The sequence below is a fragment of the Carcharhinus amblyrhynchos genome, chromosome 35 (assembly GCF_965287045.1).
Source record: "Carcharhinus amblyrhynchos chromosome 35, sCarAmb.v2.hapA, whole genome shotgun sequence".
Classification (NCBI taxonomy): Eukaryota; Metazoa; Chordata; class Chondrichthyes; order Carcharhiniformes; family Carcharhinidae; genus Carcharhinus; species Carcharhinus amblyrhynchos.
Window position 1 is genome coordinate 14,197,624 of NC_137358.1, and position 19,213 is coordinate 14,216,836.

The 19,213-nt window shown below is 48.7% G+C and overlaps 1 protein-coding gene across 1 annotated transcript in view; it reads left to right on the plus strand.

The window, feature by feature from the left end:
- The first annotated feature begins 1,763 nt into the window (after nt 1-1,763).
- The window catches only part of LOC145361535 (protein FAM227A-like), a 47,666-nt gene continuing 30,216 nt past the window's right edge, over nt 1,764-19,213 (plus strand). The window contains exons 1-6 of the mRNA XM_080217357.1: nt 1,764-2,090; nt 4,622-4,775; nt 6,299-6,392; nt 8,975-9,115; nt 12,811-12,909; nt 16,816-16,920. Coding sequence (XP_080073483.1) covers nt 1,967-2,090; nt 4,622-4,775; nt 6,299-6,392; nt 8,975-9,115; nt 12,811-12,909; nt 16,816-16,920 — 717 coding nt within the window. The 5' untranslated portion in view covers nt 1,764-1,966. The remainder of the gene's footprint in view (nt 2,091-4,621; nt 4,776-6,298; nt 6,393-8,974; nt 9,116-12,810; nt 12,910-16,815; nt 16,921-19,213) is intronic.

Consider the following 19,213-nt stretch of genomic DNA (forward strand, 5'->3'; position numbering starts at 1 on the left):
CTTCACCCCCCCTCCCCTCTTCTTTCTCTCTGTTCTCCCCCTCCCTCTCTCTCCTCCCACCTTCTCCCCCTCTCTCCTTTCTCACCTCTCTCTCCTCTTGCTGCCGCCGCTGGCTCCGTGCGGCCTACGGGCTGCTCCATTCCCCGGGGAGGGTGTCCCGCCCGGTCAACGGTCTGAGCCCCGGGCCGGTCCCGGGCTCTCCGCTGCCGCCGCTCTCACCGCCCTCGGGTCGGACCCTGAGCGGGTCTGTCCCCCCGGGCAGCGGCCCCCAGACCCGGGACCCCGGCCCCGGGGACCGGCCTGAACTCAGCCCCTCTCCCCCCGCACCGGCACTGTGGACTCGCCCGGTTACCACAGCAACCACCCCAACACTGGAGAGAGAGAGAGAATGAGAGAATAGAGAGACAGAGTGAGTGAGAGAACAGAGAGAGAGAGAGAAAACAGAGCGAGAGAGAGGGATAGAATGAGTGTGAAAATAGAGAGAGAGAACAGAGAGAGTGAGTGAGAGAACAGAGAGAGGGATAGAGTGAGTGTGAAAATAGAAAGTGAGAGAACAGCGAAAGAGAGAACACAGAGAGAAAGAGACAGAGTGAGAGAACAGAGAGCAAGAGGACAAAGAGAGAGTGAGAATGAGTGAGTGTGAGAGAGAGGGATAGAATGAGTGATAGACTGAGTGAGAAAACAGAGAGAGAGAACAGAGAGAGTGTGTGAGATAACAGAAAGAGAGAGAATGAGTGTGAGAAGAGAGAGAGTGAGTGGGTGAAAGAGAACAGAGAATAGGGTGAGTGTGAGAGAGAAAAATGGAGAAAACGGAGAGAGTGAGATAGAATGCAGAGAGATAATAGTGAGATAGTGTGTGTGAGAGAGAGAGAGAGACAATAGAGAATGTGAGAGAGAGAAAATAGAAATAGAGTATAGTGTGAAAGAGAACCAAGAGAGATAATAGAGAGAGGGAACAGAGAGAGTGTGAATGAAAGAGAAGAGAGATAATAGAGATAGTATGTGAGAGAACACAGAGAGAGAATGAGAGAGAGATAATAGAGTGAGTGTGAGAGAAAGAGAGAGATAATAGAGAGGGAAAGATAGAGTGTGTGTGTGAGAGAGGAAGAGAGAGAGGTGTGAGAGAGAGTGAATGAGAAAACAGAGAGAGGAATAGAGTGTGTGAGAGAAAGGGGATAGACAAAGAAATAAGAGAGAGAGAGAAAAAAAGAGAGGATAGAGAGCAATAGAGAAAGTGAGTGACAAAACAGAAAGGTAAGAGAGTGTAGATAGAGGGAGATAGAAATAAAGAGGGGGTAGAGAGAGTGCAAGAGGAAGGGATAAAGAGAGCAATGGTTAGAGAGCAATGGAGTGAGAGAGGGATAGAGAAAATGAGGGTTCGAGAGAGATATAGGTTGGATAGAGAGCGAGGCATTTAGAGAGGGGGACGAATAAAGGCAGGGATTGAGAAAGTGGGAGATGGATAAGAGGGGGAGAAGTGAGGGGGATGGACAGAGGGATAGGGAGAGAGTAGGAGGGGCTGGGAAGGAGGAGAGAGGGGTGGGTGGCTGGCCAATTCCAGATCCCCTTCCTTTCTCCATCCCCCACTTTCCGATCTGTATCCCTCGCTGTGTTCTGGACACCCCTTCCCCCACACCCAGCCACTTCCCCATGTCCCAGACCATCCACTTCCCCATGCCCCAGACTGTCCATTTCCCCATGCCTCAGACTGTCCATTTCCCCATGTCCCAGACTGTCCACTTGCCCATGCCCCAGACCATTCTCTTCCCCACACTTTGAATCTCCCTTCAAAACTCCACCATGGTCCATGCCCCTCTCTCCTCTGAATCCCCTTTTCCTCTGCAAAATCCAGACCCCTCCCCAACCATCCACCCAACGTCACCAACTCACATAAAATACGCATTGTTTAAGAGATGAGTCTGACTTCTTGTGTGTCCCCCCTCAGTGTGAATTGAGCAGTGTGAAGATGGTTGAGATTAACACAGCCCTCGCTCCGTTGGAAGTCTATGAGGAAGATATTAATACAACGCTGGAGCTGGCAGCCAAGCAGAGGCAGATGGTGAAACAGCACCTGCAGGAGTCTCTGGCACGCATCCTCCCCTTGCTATATCAGATAGCAGTGCAGGGCTGGTGGTGTTACACCGAAATGTGTCACAAACACAAGACAGAGAAAGTAGCGTGATTGGAAATAGGTGGGATTTGTGTTTGAGAAATCCCTTTCAGCGAGGGCTGAAGTTGTGTGCCTCCAGCTAACAGGACTTAGTCCGGTTGCTGTTTAATGGCTTCCTCACTCAGGCGGACAAAGATTTGGGAAATGTTGGACTATCAGATGGGTTTTGGCTATTGCTTCACCCAAGCAGACTGCCCAATATTCTTACAGGTTCATATCTGTGAGAAACAAATGCTTTTCTCCAGATTTCAGAAGACTCTCTAAGACTGGACAGCAAAGAGTTAACTTCTCTAACCCATGCCATACCTGTCCTGGGGCCATTGTAGAGGAAGCTTTACTATGTATCTAACTCTGCGCTGTACCTGTCCTGGGAGTATTGGGGAAAGTATAGAGGGAGCTTTAGTCTGTATCTAACCCCATGCTGTACCTCCTTGGAGTGATTGAAAGGGACACTGTAAAGGGAGTCTTAGTCAGTATCTAACCCCGTGCTGTACCTGTCCTGCGAGTGTTTGACGGGGACAGAGTGAAGGGAGCTTTACTCTATCTAATCCAATGTTGTACCTGTCCTGGGAGTGTTTGATGGGGACAGTGTAGACAGAGCTTTACTGTGTATCTAACCCCATGTTGTACTGTTTCTGGGAGTGTTTGATGGGGACAGTGTAGAGAGGGAGCTTTACTGTGTATCTAACCCCTTGTACCTGTTTGATGGGAACATAGAGGGAGGTTTACTCTAAGCTCTTGCTGTACTTGTTCCTGGAGTGTTTGATGGGGACAGTGCAGAGGATGCTTTACTCTGTATCTAACCCCATGCTGTACTTGTCCTGAGAATCTTTGATGGGGCAGTGTAGAATGAGCTTCACACTGTATCTAACTCCATGCTGCCGCTATTCTGGCTGTGTGTAGGTCGATTTAGAGCAAGTTGAATGTACAATCAGTAATATAAACAGAAATTGTACAGGTCCATATTTATATAGCTTCATTTATATTCTCCAGACTATTCAATATGCTTTATAGCTAATGAAATGTAGACACTGTAACATGGCAGCCAATTTGTGCATAGCAAGCTCCCACAACCGATTAGGGCCAGTCAACCCCAGCTCTGATGAAGGGTTATCCTGACTCGAAATGTTGGCTCTATTCTCTCTCCACAGATGCTGTCAGACTTGTTGGGATTTTCCATTATTATCTGTTTTTGCTGTTACTTCCTTGGTCTGGCCAGATGCACAGCCTTGAAGCTCTCTCTACACTGTCCCCAGGACAGGTATGGCATGGGTTAGAGAAGTTAACTCTTCGCTGCTCAGTCTTACAGAATCTTCAGAAATCTGGAGAAAGGCATTTGTTTCCCAAAGATATGAACCTGTAAGAATATTGGGCAGTCTGCTTGGGTGAAGCAATAGCCAGAATCCATCCGATAGTCCAGCCATTTCCCAAATCTTTGTCCGCCTGAGTGAGGAAGCTATTAAACAGCAACCAGGCTAAGTCCTGTTAGTTAGAGGCACACAACTCAGCCCTCACTGAAAGGGATTCCTCAAACACAAATCCCACCTGCCTATTTCCAATCACTATACTTTCTCTATCTTGTATTTGCGTCACACTTCAATGTAACACCATCAGCAAGGGGAGGATGTGTGCCGGAGACGGTGGCATAGCGGTTAGGGTTCAATCCTGGCCTCAGGTAACTGCCTGTGTGGAGTTTGCGCGTTCACCCTGTGTCTGTGCAGGTTTCCTCTGGATGCTCTGCTTTCCTCCCACAGTCCAAAGATGTGCAGGTTAGGTTAATTGGCCATGCTAAATTGCCCCTTAGTGTCACAAATATGTGCAGGTTAGATGGATTGGCCATGCTAAATTGCCCCTTTGTTGTCAGGGGGGCTAGCAGGGTAAATATGTGAGGTTACGGGCATAGGGTCTGGGTGGGATTGTTGTTAGTTCAGGCTCAATGGGCAAATGGCCTCCTCCTGTACTAGAGGGATTCTATGAATGTTGTTGAGACTTAAATGTTCTCTGAACTGTTCAGTGCAGGGAAGATTAGGGATGGGCAACAATGCTGGCCTTGGCAGTGATGCCCACAATCTGTTAAACAATAAAAGGAAAATGAACCTCAGACAATGCAGCACCCCATCAGTATGTCCTTGGGTTAGATAACGCCAGGCTGTCTCAGTCAGAATGCAGGAGGGAGTGGCATCAGTCTACCACGTAGACACCTCTCCAGGGTTTGGGTACCAGTGAGGGAGGCAGTGTGGGTGGGGTGGGGGGTGGCTTGCATGATGCATTGGAATGGCACTAGGTGCAGCAATCTGAAATACGATATGAATGCAGAAAGGATTGGGATTGAGGAATGTGCGAGGGAGAATGGAAAGATGGGTTGGAGGGGAAATCTCGGGGCTGAAACAGTTTGCCCACGTGGAGGGAAATTTTGTCAATTTCTGTTTTGACTTAACTGATTATGTCCAGCCTTTGTGATTGGCTCCATAAACTTGATGAACGAGAGGATTCAGCAGCTAAGTGGGATCCTGCAGGCCCACCCTCCCGCTCTGGTGAGTCAGATTGTCTCCATCCAGCCTGTTGTTCCTGCTTTGAGAGTGTCTGCTGACCAATCAGAAATAGAGTGACCGAGGGCGCGACCCCAGTCAGAGTGACCGAGGGCGCGAGCCCAGTCAGAGTGATCGAAAGCATGACCCCAGAGTGACCGAGGGCACGACCCCAGTCAGACCAATCAGAAACAGGGTGACCGAGAGCACGACCCCAGTCAGAGTGACCGAGGGTGCGAGCCCAGTCAGAGTGACCGAGGGCACGACCCCAGTCAGAGTGAACGAGGGCACGACTCCAGAGTGAACGAGGGCACGACCCCAGAGTGACTCAGGGCACCCTCTTACCAATTGCTCCTGGTAATATTTTCCTTGTGTAGCTGTTGTTTCGGTGATTTTAAATTTATTTGCACGCTGCACCCTCGTATTCTTTTCATCGCTACAACTTCCGAGTCAATCTTCCAGATTACTGTTTGTAAACATAAGTGACCATCCTCGAGGGAGCCGCTGTCTACAGCCAGACACATCAGCGGGCCAGTGTGTGACCCCCATCAGAAATGTGAATGACTGACAGCCAGCACCTGGGTTCTGTGTGTTTACAATCACTGCTGATAACCGTATCTGTTTTAATTCCCTGCAGCAGGTTGAGACTCGGTTTGGTGTACAGCCAGACAGTAAGTATAGGACCCAAATATTACATTATTTCTCTGACTAAAGTCAGTCGGTCGAGCATCAGATAAATCCGGTCAGCTGGTAGCTATTAACAACAGATGCAGTCATCCATTACTGACATCAGTACTGACTCTTATCACCTTGCTACTGATCCCAATACCAACTGATACCAATAGTGTTACTGACAGAGGGACCGACTGTTTTCACCATGTTACTGTTACCTGTACGACTGTCATCACCATGTCACTGTGACCAGTACCGACTGTCGTCACAATGACACTGACGTCGGTCTGACTGTCATCACGGTTCAATGTGGGGTCACTCACACTCCCAAGGGTCTAATGTGAGTTAGCTCACTGGAGTGGAAGCACCCTCACTCACTGAGGGTTCTGGAGTGGAGGCACCCTCACTCACTGAGGGTTCTGGAGTGGAGGACCCTCACTCGCTGGGGTTTGGGAGTGTAGGCACCCTCACTCGCTGGGGTTTGGGAGTGTAGGCACCCTCACTCGCTGGGGTTTGGGAGTGTAGGCACCCTCACTCGCTGGGGTTTGGGAGTGTAGGCACCCTCACTCGCTGGGGTTTGGGAGTGTAGGCACCCTCACTCGCTGGGGTTTGGGAGTGTAGGCACCCTCACTCGCTGGGGTTTGGGAGTGTAGGACCCTCACTCACTGGGGTTTGGGCATGTAGGCACCCTCACTCGCTGGGGTTTGGGAGTGTAGGCACCCTCACTCGCTGGGGTTTGGGAGTGGAGGCACCCTCACTCGCTGGGGTTTGGGAGTGGAGGCACCCTCACTCGCTGGGGTTTGGGAGTGGAGGCACCCTCACTCGCTGGGGTTTGGGAGTGGAGGCACCCTCACTCACTGGGGTTTGGGAGTGGAGGACCCTCACTCACTGGGGTTTGGGAGTGGAGGACCCTTAATTGTTGAAATAGCTGCAATTACTTATTCCTGGTGTTTATCAATTTTCCAGAACAACCTCCATTGAAACTTCCTCAGATATATTTGGAGAGACGTCGAAAGAGCAAGGTGTGTATTCCTTCACCTGGTTTCCTTGCCTCTGAGAGTGGTGGGAGCGACCCGGTGAAAAATCCTCACTCGCCCCGGAGGATAACTCGGGTTATATAACGAGAATTTCACACTGGGAGGCTTCGGCTGACTGTCCCACTGTCGAGGAAACTCCTAGCTCAGAATAACTCAGGCAGAGACGTTCAGAGTCAGGCGTCAGGAGAGTTTATTGTCGTGATACCACGGAGAGTACACCTCAGTCAACACCGAGAGAACAAACCCGCGCTATTTTTATACAGTGAAACAAACAACTCTGCAAGCAGGTTACAATACTCCCTATTATCCTTACTATCTCTATTACCCCTTTAATCATTGTCCCATTAATTAAAACTATGTCCTAGGACTTATCTATAGTGTCCTTGGTCTAAATCATCTTACAGTCCCTGTCCCTTGTGATTTACCGTAACTAGATAGGGGAGAAGAATGGTGGTTTATTTTTCTATCCTCCTAAAGGCAGATGGCCCGTTATCTGGCCTTTAGACCTTGCGTGTCTGCTAGGCCCTGTTTTTCTAACCCTGCCTGCTTCAGCTAGTTTCTTGATTTTCGGTATAATGGTGAGTATATAGTATAGTGAATCATTAACCCTTTAGCTACAGCTGCAGCTTTAGCCCCTACTATAGTAGGTCCGTTTAAAACGGACTTACTTTTCTATGCAACCTAATTGCTTGTATGAATCTAATTTCTTATGCAACCTAATTGCTTATATGAATCTAATTTCTTCTACACCCACCTACACTCAGAGTCTGTGCTTACCCAGCGCGGTGATGGTCTGACCTGGTGCAGTGTTGATCTGACCCGGTGCGGTGTTGATCTGACCCGGTGCGGTGTTGATCTGACCCGGTGCGGTGTTGATCTGACCCGGTGCGGAGTTGATCTGACCCGGTGCGGAGTAGTTCTGACCCGGTGCGGAGTTGATCTGACCCGGTGCGGAGTTGTTCTGACCCGGTGCGGAGTTGATCTGACCCAGTGCGGAGTTGATCTGACCCGGTGCGGAGTTGTTCTGACCCGGTGCGGGGTTGATCTGACCCGGTGCGGAGTTGATCTGACCCGGTGCGGAGTTGATCTGACCCGGTGCGGTGTTGTTCTGACCCGGTGCGGTGTTGTTCTGACCCGGTGCGGTGTTGTTCTGACCCGGTGCGGAGTTGATCTGACCCGGTGCGGAGTTGATCTGACCCGGTGCGGTGTTGTTCTGACCCGGTGCGGTGTTGTTCTGACCCGGTGCGGTGTTGTTCTGACCCGGTGCGGTGTTGTTCTGACCCGGTGCGGTGTTGTTCTGACCCGGTGCGGAGTTGATCTGACCCGGTGCGGAGTTGATCTGACCCGGTGCGGTGTTCTGACCCGGTGCGGTGTTGTTCTGACCCGGTGCGGTGTTCTGACCCGGTGCGGTGATGTTCTGACCCGGTGCGGAGTTGATCTGACCCGGTGCGGGGTTGATCTGACCCGGTGCGGGGTTGATCTGACCCGGTGCGGGGTTGATCTGACCCGGTGCGGTGTTGATCTGACCCGGTGCGGGGTTGATCTGACCCGGTGCGGGGTTGATCTGACCCGGTGCGGAGTTGATCTGACCCGGTGCGGAGTTGATCTGACCCGGTGCGGAGTTGATCTGACCCGGTGCGGAGTTGATCTGACCCGGTGCGGAGTTGTTCTGACCCGGTGCGGAGTTGTTCTGACCCGGTGCGGTGTTGTTCTGACCCGGTGCGGTGTTGTTCTGACCCGGTGCGGTGTTGTTCTGACCCGGTGCGGAGTTGATCTGACCCGGTGCGGAGTTGATCTGACCCGGTGCGGTGTTGTTCTGACCCGGTGCGGTGTTGTTCTGACCCGGTGCGGTGTTGTTCTGACCCGGTGCGGTGTTGTTCTGACCCGGTGCGGAGTTGATCTGACCCGGTGCGGAGTTGATCTGACCCGGTGCGGTGTTGTTCTGACCCGGTGCGGTGTTGTTCTGACCCGGTGCGGTGTTGTTCTGACCCGGTGCGGAGTTGATCTGACCCGGTGCGGAGTTGATCTGACCCGGTGCGGAGTTGATCTGACCCGGTGCGGTGATGTTCTGACCCGGTGCGGAGTTGATCTGACCCAGTGCGGTGATGTTCTGACCCGGTGCGGTGATGTTCTGACCCGGTGCGGTGATGTTCTGACCCGGTGCGGTGATGTTCTGACCCGGTGCGGTGTTGTTCTGACCCGGTGCGGTGTTGTTCTGACCCGGTGCGGTGTTGTTCTGACCCGGTGCGGTGATGTTCTGACCCGGTGCGGTGTTGTTCTGACCCGGTGCGGTGTTGTTCTGACCCGGTGCGGTGTTGTTCAATTTCTGGAGATGGGGGTTTTTGAAGAAATTAATGAGTTTGTGGGAGGTGGGTGGGTGAGGTGGTGGTGGTCCCTGTGAGGCAGGGCAAAGATTGTACTCTTGGTCTCTTGCACTCATCCCCGGTGATGTCTGGCGACTGACAGTGTCACGAATACCACACAATGTCAGACACAAGCCCTGTGTATAATATTGCTCCGCTGTCGGTCCTGCCACTTTTTAATGTTGGTTTCCTGTCCCACTCTAGCATTTGGATGCAGTCCCAAGGTTAGTGGAGCTTCAGCAGTATCCAGGGTTCGATAAGGAACCCACGCCATTGCCCAATAACACGGAGCTGGAGCAGGTCTGGGAGAACGTGCTGCAGGCCCGCAGTCAGCGGCTGAAACAGGTAAGAGGTCCACCAGTCAGTAATCCCTTCCATGTTGTATAGCATCAGAACATGCCAGGAAACCTGAATGGTGTGGCCTCGAACCAGGCAGTGTGTTGACCAGACGACGGGAGGTTGAAAAGTTTGGGCTTTAAAGATTGGAGAACTGATAGAGAGGAGTGGGGGTTAGGCAGCAAACCAGGGCGGCAAAGCATTGCAGCGTTGCAGTGCTGAGGGCCTGGGTTCGGTTCCAGCCTTGGGTGACTGCCTGTATGGAATCTGCACATTCTCCTCATGTCTGCCTGGGTTTCCTCCAGGTGCTCCAGTTTCCTCCCACAGTCGAATGATGCATAGGTTAGGTGGATTGGCCATGCTAAATTGCCCCTTAGTGTCCAAAGGTGTGCAGGTTAGGTGCTTTGGCCATGCTAAATTGCCCCTTGATGTCCAAAGATGTGTTGGTTAGGTGGACTAGCAGGGTAAATACATTGGTTATTTATATGGGGCATGAATAAGATGCTGTGTTGGAGAGAGTTTTTGCGGACTCAATGGGCTAAATGGCCTCTTTCCGCACTGTAGGGATTCTATGGACCTGTAGGGATTCTATGGACCTAGGACATGATGGTTCAGCCACTTCTGGAGGAGCAGTGGGAGGAGGAAACATCACCAGCCAGAGTCAGGGCATCATAGATTACATACAGGAGGAGCGGGGATTGCACAGAGGGGGGCAAGGAGCCCAGTGGCAGTCAAAATTTAACATGGTACTTGGGGCCATTATGTCAGTGAATGCTATGGGGAAACACAGATGCTAAAAAGATGAATGTGGACTTTAACAGCAGTGGCATGAGAGAATGACGCTGCAGATGGATGACATTGAGAGAGTGTGAACTGTCAGGGAGAAAGTGAAGTGTCAGGTGAAGAATGTATGAACTGTCAGGGGAGACAGTGAACCATCAAAGGAAGAGAGTGAACCGTCAGGGGGAGAGGGTGAACCGTTGGGGGAGAGGTTGAACTGTCAGGGGGAGAGGTTGAACCGTCAGGGGGAGAGAGTGTGAACCGTCAAGGGGGAGAGGGTGAACCGTCAGGGGGAGAGAGTGTGAACCGTCAAGGGGGGGGAGAGTGAACCGTCGGGGGAGAGGGTGAACTGTCAGGAATAGTGTGGGCGGTATTAGGAAGTGAGGGAGGAATCGGGATTGTATATGGTTTTATTACCTCCACCTCCCTGGACAACCCAGCCCTGAGTATCTCACTGGAGTCAGGACAGTGTCAGGAAAACAGCCCAACATGGATTCCTGGATCATTCCCAGCTGCACAGTCTGCAAACCCATCTCCACATGGCCATGAGAATTTCCCTCACAATGCAGTCGGACATTCTAATTAATGGGTAGGTGGAGAGGGCGCGGGGTGGGGGGTGGAGGGCGGCGGTGCGATGCCCTGGGGAGAACCAGATTTGGAAAGCCTGCAATCCTGATCACAGGAATTTCGGCTGGATAAAGTGCTGGAATTCCCAGCCGTGAGCCAGTCAGATAGCCAGCTTGGCCGGCTAGACGTAGGAGGTCGCACAAGGGCTGAGAGGTCAGGGTGGTAATGGGTGAGAGGGCAATGCCTCAACTGGCAGCAGGGGGGCTTGCTCAATGAATGAGAATCTTAACCTCGGCTCCACGCTACCTACTGGAAAAAACAACACCTTCCCAAACCTCCCTTCATATGGGGAAAGAAAACCCAGTAAAAGCTGGGAAATAAGAATACTGATTCCAACAGGTCTTGTATACCTTAAAATTCAACACCAGTTTGGGTCAATAGTCTTATTTCCCAGTTTTTACTGTTTCATCCCTCTCTTCACTCCTTCTGTTGAAAGTTGCCAAAAGGTCTCTGATTATTTTTATTCATTCATGAGACATAGTTTTTTAAAAGTTTCTTTATTAGTAACGACCCTATGGAGAGCACTACCAAATTATGAAGTTTTAAAGGTTATTTGTTAGAGTCACAAGTAGGCTTACATTAACACTGCAGTGAAATTACTGTGAAAATCCCCCCCACTAGTCACCACACTCCGGTGGCTGTTCGGGTACACTGAGGGAGAATTTAGCGTGGCCAATGCACCTAACCAGCTCATCTTTTGGAATGTGGGAGGGAACTGGAGCACCCAGAGAAAACTCATTCAGACATGGAAGACTGTACAAACTCCTTACAGACAATCACCCAAGCAGGGAATCAAATCTGGGTCCCTGGCGCTGTGAGGCACCAGTGCTAACCACTGTGCCACCCATCACTGGGGCATCGCTGGCTGGGCCAGCATTTATTGCCCATCTCTAGTTGCCCTTGGAGGGCAGTTGAGAGTCAACCACATTGCTGTGGTTCTGGAGTCACATGTAGGGCAGACCGGGTAAGAACAGCAGATTTCCTTCTCTAAAGGACATTAGTGAACCTGATGGGTTTTTCTGACAATCGACAGTGGTTTCATGGTTGTCAGTAGATTCTTAATTCCAGATTTTTTTTATTGAATTTAAATTCCACCATCTGCCGTGGCAGAATTCGAACCCGGGTCCCCAGAGCATTAGCTGAATTTCTGGATTAATAATCTAGCAATAATACCACTAGGCCATCACCACCCTGATTACATCAGTGAACAAAATCTGAATATTTAATGGAGCTTCCTCACTGTCACTGCCCTGCTCATTAGCTCAGTAGAGCAGATTATTACTGAGGATGGAAGTCGGAGCAGTGAATAAGTGTTGCCCTCTAACTTAACCTTGCCCCAACCCACCCAGCTACCACCAGGTCCGGGGCAGGAAAAGTCACGGCTTCTGCTTTCCATGAACATTGCTCCTTCTCCCTGTTTTTGACAGCCCTTTCCCCTCATTCCCTCACAGATTCCACTCTCCCCATCAAGCTGAACTCACATAGAATCTTAGAATCCTACAGTGCAGAGGGGGCCATTCAGCCCATCGAGTCTGCACTGACCACACAATCCTACCCAGGCCCTATCCCTATAATCCCATGCATTTACCCTAGCTAGTTCCCCTTAGGCTAAAGGGCAATTTTCTGGTTGTATCACAGCTTGGTATGGCTCCTGCTCTGCTCAAGACTGCAAGGAACTACTAAAGGTCATGAATGTAGCCCAATCCATCACGCAAACCAGCCTCCCATCCATTGACTCTGTCTACACTTCTTGCTGCCTTGGCAAAACAGCCAGCATAATTAAGGACCCCACGCATCCTGGACATTCTCTCTTCCACCTTCTTCGTTCGGGAAAAAGATACAAAAGTCTGAGGTCATACCAACTGACTCAAGAACAGCTTCTTCCTTGCTGCCATCAGACTTTTGGATGGACCTACCTTGCATTAAGTTGGTCTTTCTCTACACTCAGCTATAACTGTAACACTACATTCTGCACTCTCTCGTTTCCTTCTATATGAACAGTACGTTTTGTCAGTACAGCATGCAAGAAACAGTACTTTTCTCTGTACTTTAATACATATGACAATAATAAATCAATTCAATTTGGCATGGCCAATCCATTTAATCTGCATATATTTGGAGTGTGGGAAGAAATTAGAAGAAACCCACGCAGACATGGAGAGAACGTGCAGATTCCACACAGACGGTGACCCAAGCTGGGAATCGAACCTGGGTCCCTGGCATTATGAGGCAGCTAACCACTGTGCCACCATGACACTCTCACATAGGCTAATATTAACTTCTTCCCCTCTCTATAGACTGGCTACCTGACTGTCTTCCAGAAGTTGCTCAGTTCAACACTGCTGCGGGACCTCTTGTTGGATACCTTCTGGTGGATTTTTCTGCACCTTTACCAGGTGAGCTTTGTGGAGAATTGATGATCTGTGCTGTCCGCCTGTGAACAGCAGATTGTTTAGTAATTTCAATTATAACTTGTATCTTTGGGCATGAACCTTCCTAATAGCTGGCTGGGTGTGTGCAGAAATGACACTGTGTGCCTGTTAACGACAGGCCAACACACCTCTACCCCATTGGGAATATTCCAACAAGTAAGCAATGTTACACGTAAGAGCATAAAAACAGGAGCAGGGCTAAGTCAGATCGCTCCTTGAACCTGCTGCTCCCATCAGTATGATCAAGCATGATCTTTTCATTGAATCATAGCACCTCCATAGTGCTGTAAGAGGCTACTTGGCCCATTGAGCCTGCACCAACAATCCCACCCAGGCCCTTTCCCCGTAACCCCACCTATTTAATACCCTGTTATTCTCCCTGACACTAAAGGTTAATTTAGCATGGCCAATCCACCTAACCCACACATCTTTGCAGTGTGAGAGGAAACTGGAGCACCCAAAGGAAACCCATGCCGACACTGGGAGAAAGTGCAAACTCCACAGAGACAGTCACCCGAGGCTAGAATTGAACCCGGGTCCTTGGCATTGTGAGACGACAGTGCTAACCACTGTGCTGCCGTGACACCCAAGGCTGTGCATCTGGCCAGACAGAGGAAATTACAGCAAAAACAGAAAATAATGGAAAATCTCAGCAGGTCTGACAGCATCTGTGGACAGAGAGTACAGCCAATGTTTCAAGTCAGAATAACTCTTTGTCAGAGCTGGGGTTGACTGGCCCTGTTGGTCGTGGGAGTTTGCTATGCACAAATTGGCTGCCATGTTACAGTGTCTCCACACAGACAATCTCCCAAGGTTGGAATCGAACCCAGTCTCTGGTGCTGTTAGGCAGCAGATCTAATCACCATGCCACCACAAGAAAGCAGCTTTCTCCCCTGTTAAGGACCAGATGAGAAACTCCAAAGTATGTTATACAGTTAGCCTAGACCCTAACTTTTTTTTATTCAGTCGTGGGACATGGCTGTCACTGGCTGCCCATCCCTCATTGTTCTTGAACTTGATGGCTTGCTCGTCTATTTCTGAGGGCAGTTGAGAGTCAACCATATTGTTGTGCCTCTAGAGTCACATGTAGGCCAGACCAGGTAAGGACGACAGATTTCTTTCCCTAAAGGACATTAGTGAACCAACAATCCAGAATGGTTTCATGGTCATCAGTGGATTCTTAATTACAGATATTTTTATTGAATTCAAATTCCACTATTTGCCATGGCGGGATTCGAAACCCGGGTCCCCAGAACATTGGCTGAGTTTTTGGTCTAGTGGTAATACAACTAGTCCATCATCTTCCTCATTTTGCATTTAATGTTGGCATAAGGGTGAGCAGAAGGTGTTTCACCCCAGGTATGATTCCAGTGACCCACTAGGAAGCTTTTATCAAGACAAACTTTAATTAGGAACATAGTTAGAATATAGCAAACAGAATTAGCATAATATTTACCAATTAAAATACTTAAATATAACAAAGTATAGTTCTTAACAATTAACAGTTTCATAGTTCCAATTTAACAGTATCCCCACAGACACACACCCTTCTTCAGAAATAGTTAGCACAAAAAACAAGTATGTTCACACGGCGATAGATTTCCAGCCTTTTAACACAACTGGACAGAGATTCAGACAGCAGTTTCCAGAGAAGGATATATCCTCAAACAGCAACTCTTAGAGAAAGAAATATTCTCATTCTTATTCTCAAAACTAGAACCAGAGGGCACAACCTCAGGCTAAAGAGACGAATCTTTAAAACAGAGATGAGGAGGAATTTCTTTAGCCACAGAGTGGTGAATCTGTGGAACTCTTTACCGCAGAAGGCTGTGGAGGCCAGGTCTTCGAGTGTCTTTAAGACAGAGATAGGTTCTTGATTAATAAGGAGATCAGGGGTTATGGGGAAAAGGTAGGAAAATGGAAACGAGAAAAATATCAGCCATGATTGAATGGCGGAGCAGACTTGATGGACTGAGTGGCCTAATTCTGCTGCTATGTCTTACGGTCTTATACAGCAGAATCTCAGAGAAAGAGACTTATTGCCTGGCATATTCCACTTTCCAACTTCAGGGAGGGGAAAAGGGAGATATGCTCTTTCTCCAACTCCATGCAGCACCTAAAAAGCAACTAAGCTTGGACTCTCTGTGTAAGCCTAGCTCCACTTAATTGTATGACCCTACCTGTCAACCAACCTAATCAGGCCCTACTCTGCAAAATCCCAGGGGAGAACAAAAAAAACAACAGAACAGCATTAATCCAGATTAAAACAAACATTGCAGCAATTAAGATCAATTGTGCTGCTGCAGGAACGATAAAGGATGCCAGTTATAGACAGAATGGCACTGATAAAATGGAAGGAATTGCTAAAAACATTAAAAGTAAAATTTATTTATTAGTCACAAGTATGGCTTACATTAACACTGCAATGAAGTTACTATGAAATTTCCCTAGTTGCTACACTCCGGCGCCTGTTCGGTTCAATGCACCTAACCAGCACGTCTTTCAGGCTGTGGAGAAAACTGGAGCACCCAGAGGAAACCCACGCATACACGGGGAGAATGTGCAAACTCTGCACAGAAAGTGGCCCAAGCTGGGAATCGAACCCGGATACTCTGGGCTACTTTGTAATTGGTTCCATGTTTTACATCTTGTTCCCATTGGTCACATTACATCCAACACAAAGTTGTCACCGGTTACATCCTAATACCAAATAGGCTTACGTTAACACTGCAATGAAATTACTATAAAAATTTCCTAGTTGCCACAGTCCGGCACCTGTTCGGGTACACTGAGGAAGAATTTAGCATGGCCAATGCACCTAACCAGCACATCTTTCAAACTGTGGGAGGAAACCCGAGCACGCAGAGGGAACCCACGCAGACACGGGGAGAACATGCAGACTCCACACAGACAGTGTTCTGCAACAGGTGAGCTGGCTGCTGGCTGCACAGCTGCTGCACATGGTTTTACCAATGATTTGGCACATTGCGTGTGTTAAAAAGACAAGAGAATCAGGAATTAACAGCAGCAGAATTGGCTACAAGTTGTCAATTTTTCACATTCTGAAAGCAGATTTTACCAGGCAGGTAAAACTAGGATGGATCCTGGAAGCAGAGCAGATCAGCAACATGGAGGAAGGAGAAACATGAGGGACAGTCAGTCAGAACGTACAGCAGATTAAACTGCAAAAGCCTAGGAGTGGGTAATAAATACTTGTCCTTTTTGTCATGCCCTGTAAAACTGCCTAGCCAGTGTAGTAGCAGACTGTATGGGGAGGTGGTGTAGTGGTATTCTCACTGAGTTAGTAATCCAGAGGCCCAGGGTAACGCTCTGGGGACCTAGGTTCGAATCCCACCACGGCACATGGTGAAATTTGAATTCAATAATGGTCTAATGATGACCATGAAACCCTTGTCGTACAAACCCATCTGGTTCACTAACACCCTTTAGGAAAGGGTGAATGGCGATGGGGCAGCCTTGAGGGGCCGAACAGCTTCTTATGGTGTTATGGAAATCTGCCGTGCGTCCCCAGTCTGGCCTACATGTGACTCCAGACCCAGCACAAAGTGGTTGACTCTTAAAGTCCCTCTGAAATGGCCACTCAGTCCAAGAGCTACTTTGATGGGAAATGAATGCTGATGCAGCCAGGAATGGTCGGGTCCCATAGAGGAATTTAAAGAAAGACGGGCAGATTGATACCAGCTCTGTGCTGACCAGGTACAAAGGCAAAGGTGTAACCCGCTCCCCCACCCTGTCTCCAGAATGTCAGCAAAGATCGTTACAGCGAGTTTCTGACTGGGAAGCAATCACACACAGTCTAATGGTGATAATTGAACTAACTGGTCTTTATAATTGTGATTTTTCTTACAGAGTGACTACACAGTGCAGTGTCAACTGTTCAATCGTATATCGAAAAATTATGTTGAGCTAATCATGAAGTCACAGAGCTATTACTACGGAGACCGTTTTCTCCAGGTTAGTGTTTGTAACATGTAGCTACACAATGGGGGGGATTTTAACCAGCACGTCTACCCAAGTTTTGTACGACCCAATGATTTTGCCACATTGCTTGTGTTAGCAAGACAAGAGAATCGGGAATTAACAACAGCAGAGTTGGCTGAAGTTGTCAGTTTTTCACATTCTAAAAGCAGATTTTACCATCCTGTCTGTTTTAACATTCTTCTATGGGACACAGCCGTCCCTGGCTGAGTCAGCATTCATTTCCCATCAAAGTAGCCCTTGGACTGAGTGGCCATTTCAGAGGGAATTTAAGAGCAAACCACTTTGTGCTGGGTCTGGAGTCACATGTGGGCCAGACTGGGGACGCACGACAGATTTCCGTAACACCATAAGAAGCTGTTCGGCCCCTCAAAGCTGCCCCACCGCCATTCACCCTCCCCTAAAGGGCATTAGTGAACCAAATGGGTTTGTAAGACAAGGGTTTCATGGTCATCATTAGACTTCTATCGAATTCAAATTTCACCATCTGCCATGGTGGGATTCAAACTTGGGTACCTAGAGCTTTACCCTGGGTCTCTGGATTACTAGAATACCACCGCCTCCCCATAAGGGCAAGGCCAATAGAATATGCCATTCTCTGAGCCACTCCCGCCCCGAGAATCGGGGCAGGCATGCCGGTAAAATTCCAGCCAATGTATTCCAACCATTAACTCAGTAACTCACTAACATTGCTACCATCAGCTGGAACAGGCCCGTGCTGCCACCTACTGCCTCTAGAAATGTCTCAAAGCGGTCCAAGGGAAACTGTCACCACCTCCTGTCTCTGTACTCGTCACTGCTCTGGATTCTCATTTTCCTCCTCCCACAGTCCTTAATCACTGTAATTCTTCCTGATCGTTAGGGATCCAAACTTTAAACTCTCTCTCCCCACCCCCAATATCATGTAGAATCATAGTTTAGATTCATTAGAATAGAATCATAGATTTCCTACAGTGCAGGAGAGGCCATTCACCCATTGAGTCTGCACCGACTGAAGATAGTCTGACAGAGTATCTTACCCATGCCCTCTCCTCCCCCCTATCCCCCTAACCTCGTTAATTTCCATGGCCAACCCACCTAACCTACACACTTTGGGACTCTAAAGGGCAATTTAGTATGGCCAGTCCACCTAACCTGCACATCTTTGGACTGTGGGAGGGAACCAGAACACCTGGAGGAAACCCACAAAACTTGTGATAGGCAGCAACCCCACACACCCCAGAGCCTGCCTGCTCCAGATCCTCGAGAGCTGCCCATCAGGTCTCACTGGGAGTCAGACATGGAAATGGAAATAAGGGACAGCACGATGGCACAGTGGTTAGCCAGGGTCCTGGGTTCAATTCCTGGCTTAGGTCACTGTTTGGACTTTGCACATTCTCCCTGTGTCTGCGTTTCCCCTGGGTGCTCCGATTTCCTCCTATAGTCCAAAGACGTGCGTGTTAGGTGGATTGGCCATGCTAAATTGCCTCTTAGTGTCACAGTGACACTAGCTAGGGTAAATGCACGGGATTATGGGGATAAGGCCTGGGTAGCTTTATGGTTGGTGCAGACTTGATGGGCCAAATAGCCTCCTTCTGCACTGTAGGATTCTATGATTCTATAAGGTTTCTTACAGAGATCTGACCTTACTGTCCAGACCCGTTGTACAGACCGATCCCAATCCTTGCAGACCCTTTGCACGGTCTGATCTCACTCTGGCTGATATTATGATCCCAGCTGAAGTTACCACTCACTCATCAGGTCCCAGAACCAAACCTCAGCTTGATAGATTGTAACTTACTACTTTGTTCAGTGATGAGGATGGAAGTCACTGAATTGCAAGATGCTGATTCACTTTTAAAAAAAGATTAAAGCCTTTATTAAACAAGAAAAGATTAACTATATTACACTTTTCCTTCAGTCCACCTAAATCTTTACAGCTGGATACCACAAGTTACAAAACATACCTTATACTCTAATGTTCTCAGTAAGTACACAATCCATGTAAACTGATACACAAAATATGGTCAGACACACCACACTCTGAAACTAAGTGGCAAATTTCACCCAATTAAACTTCTGTGTAATTCTCCTCAAATCCCCCCAGATGCTTGTCACATTGTGAGCCAACTGGTCTCATTGGAACTCGGGCTTCCACACAAATAAATAAATAAATAAACACAAAAAAATTGGAAAGACGGAGATTGAGAGGGGACATGATAGAGGTATATAAGATACTGAAGGGAATAGATAGAGTTAATAGTGAGAGACTGCTCCCTAGACTGGGTAC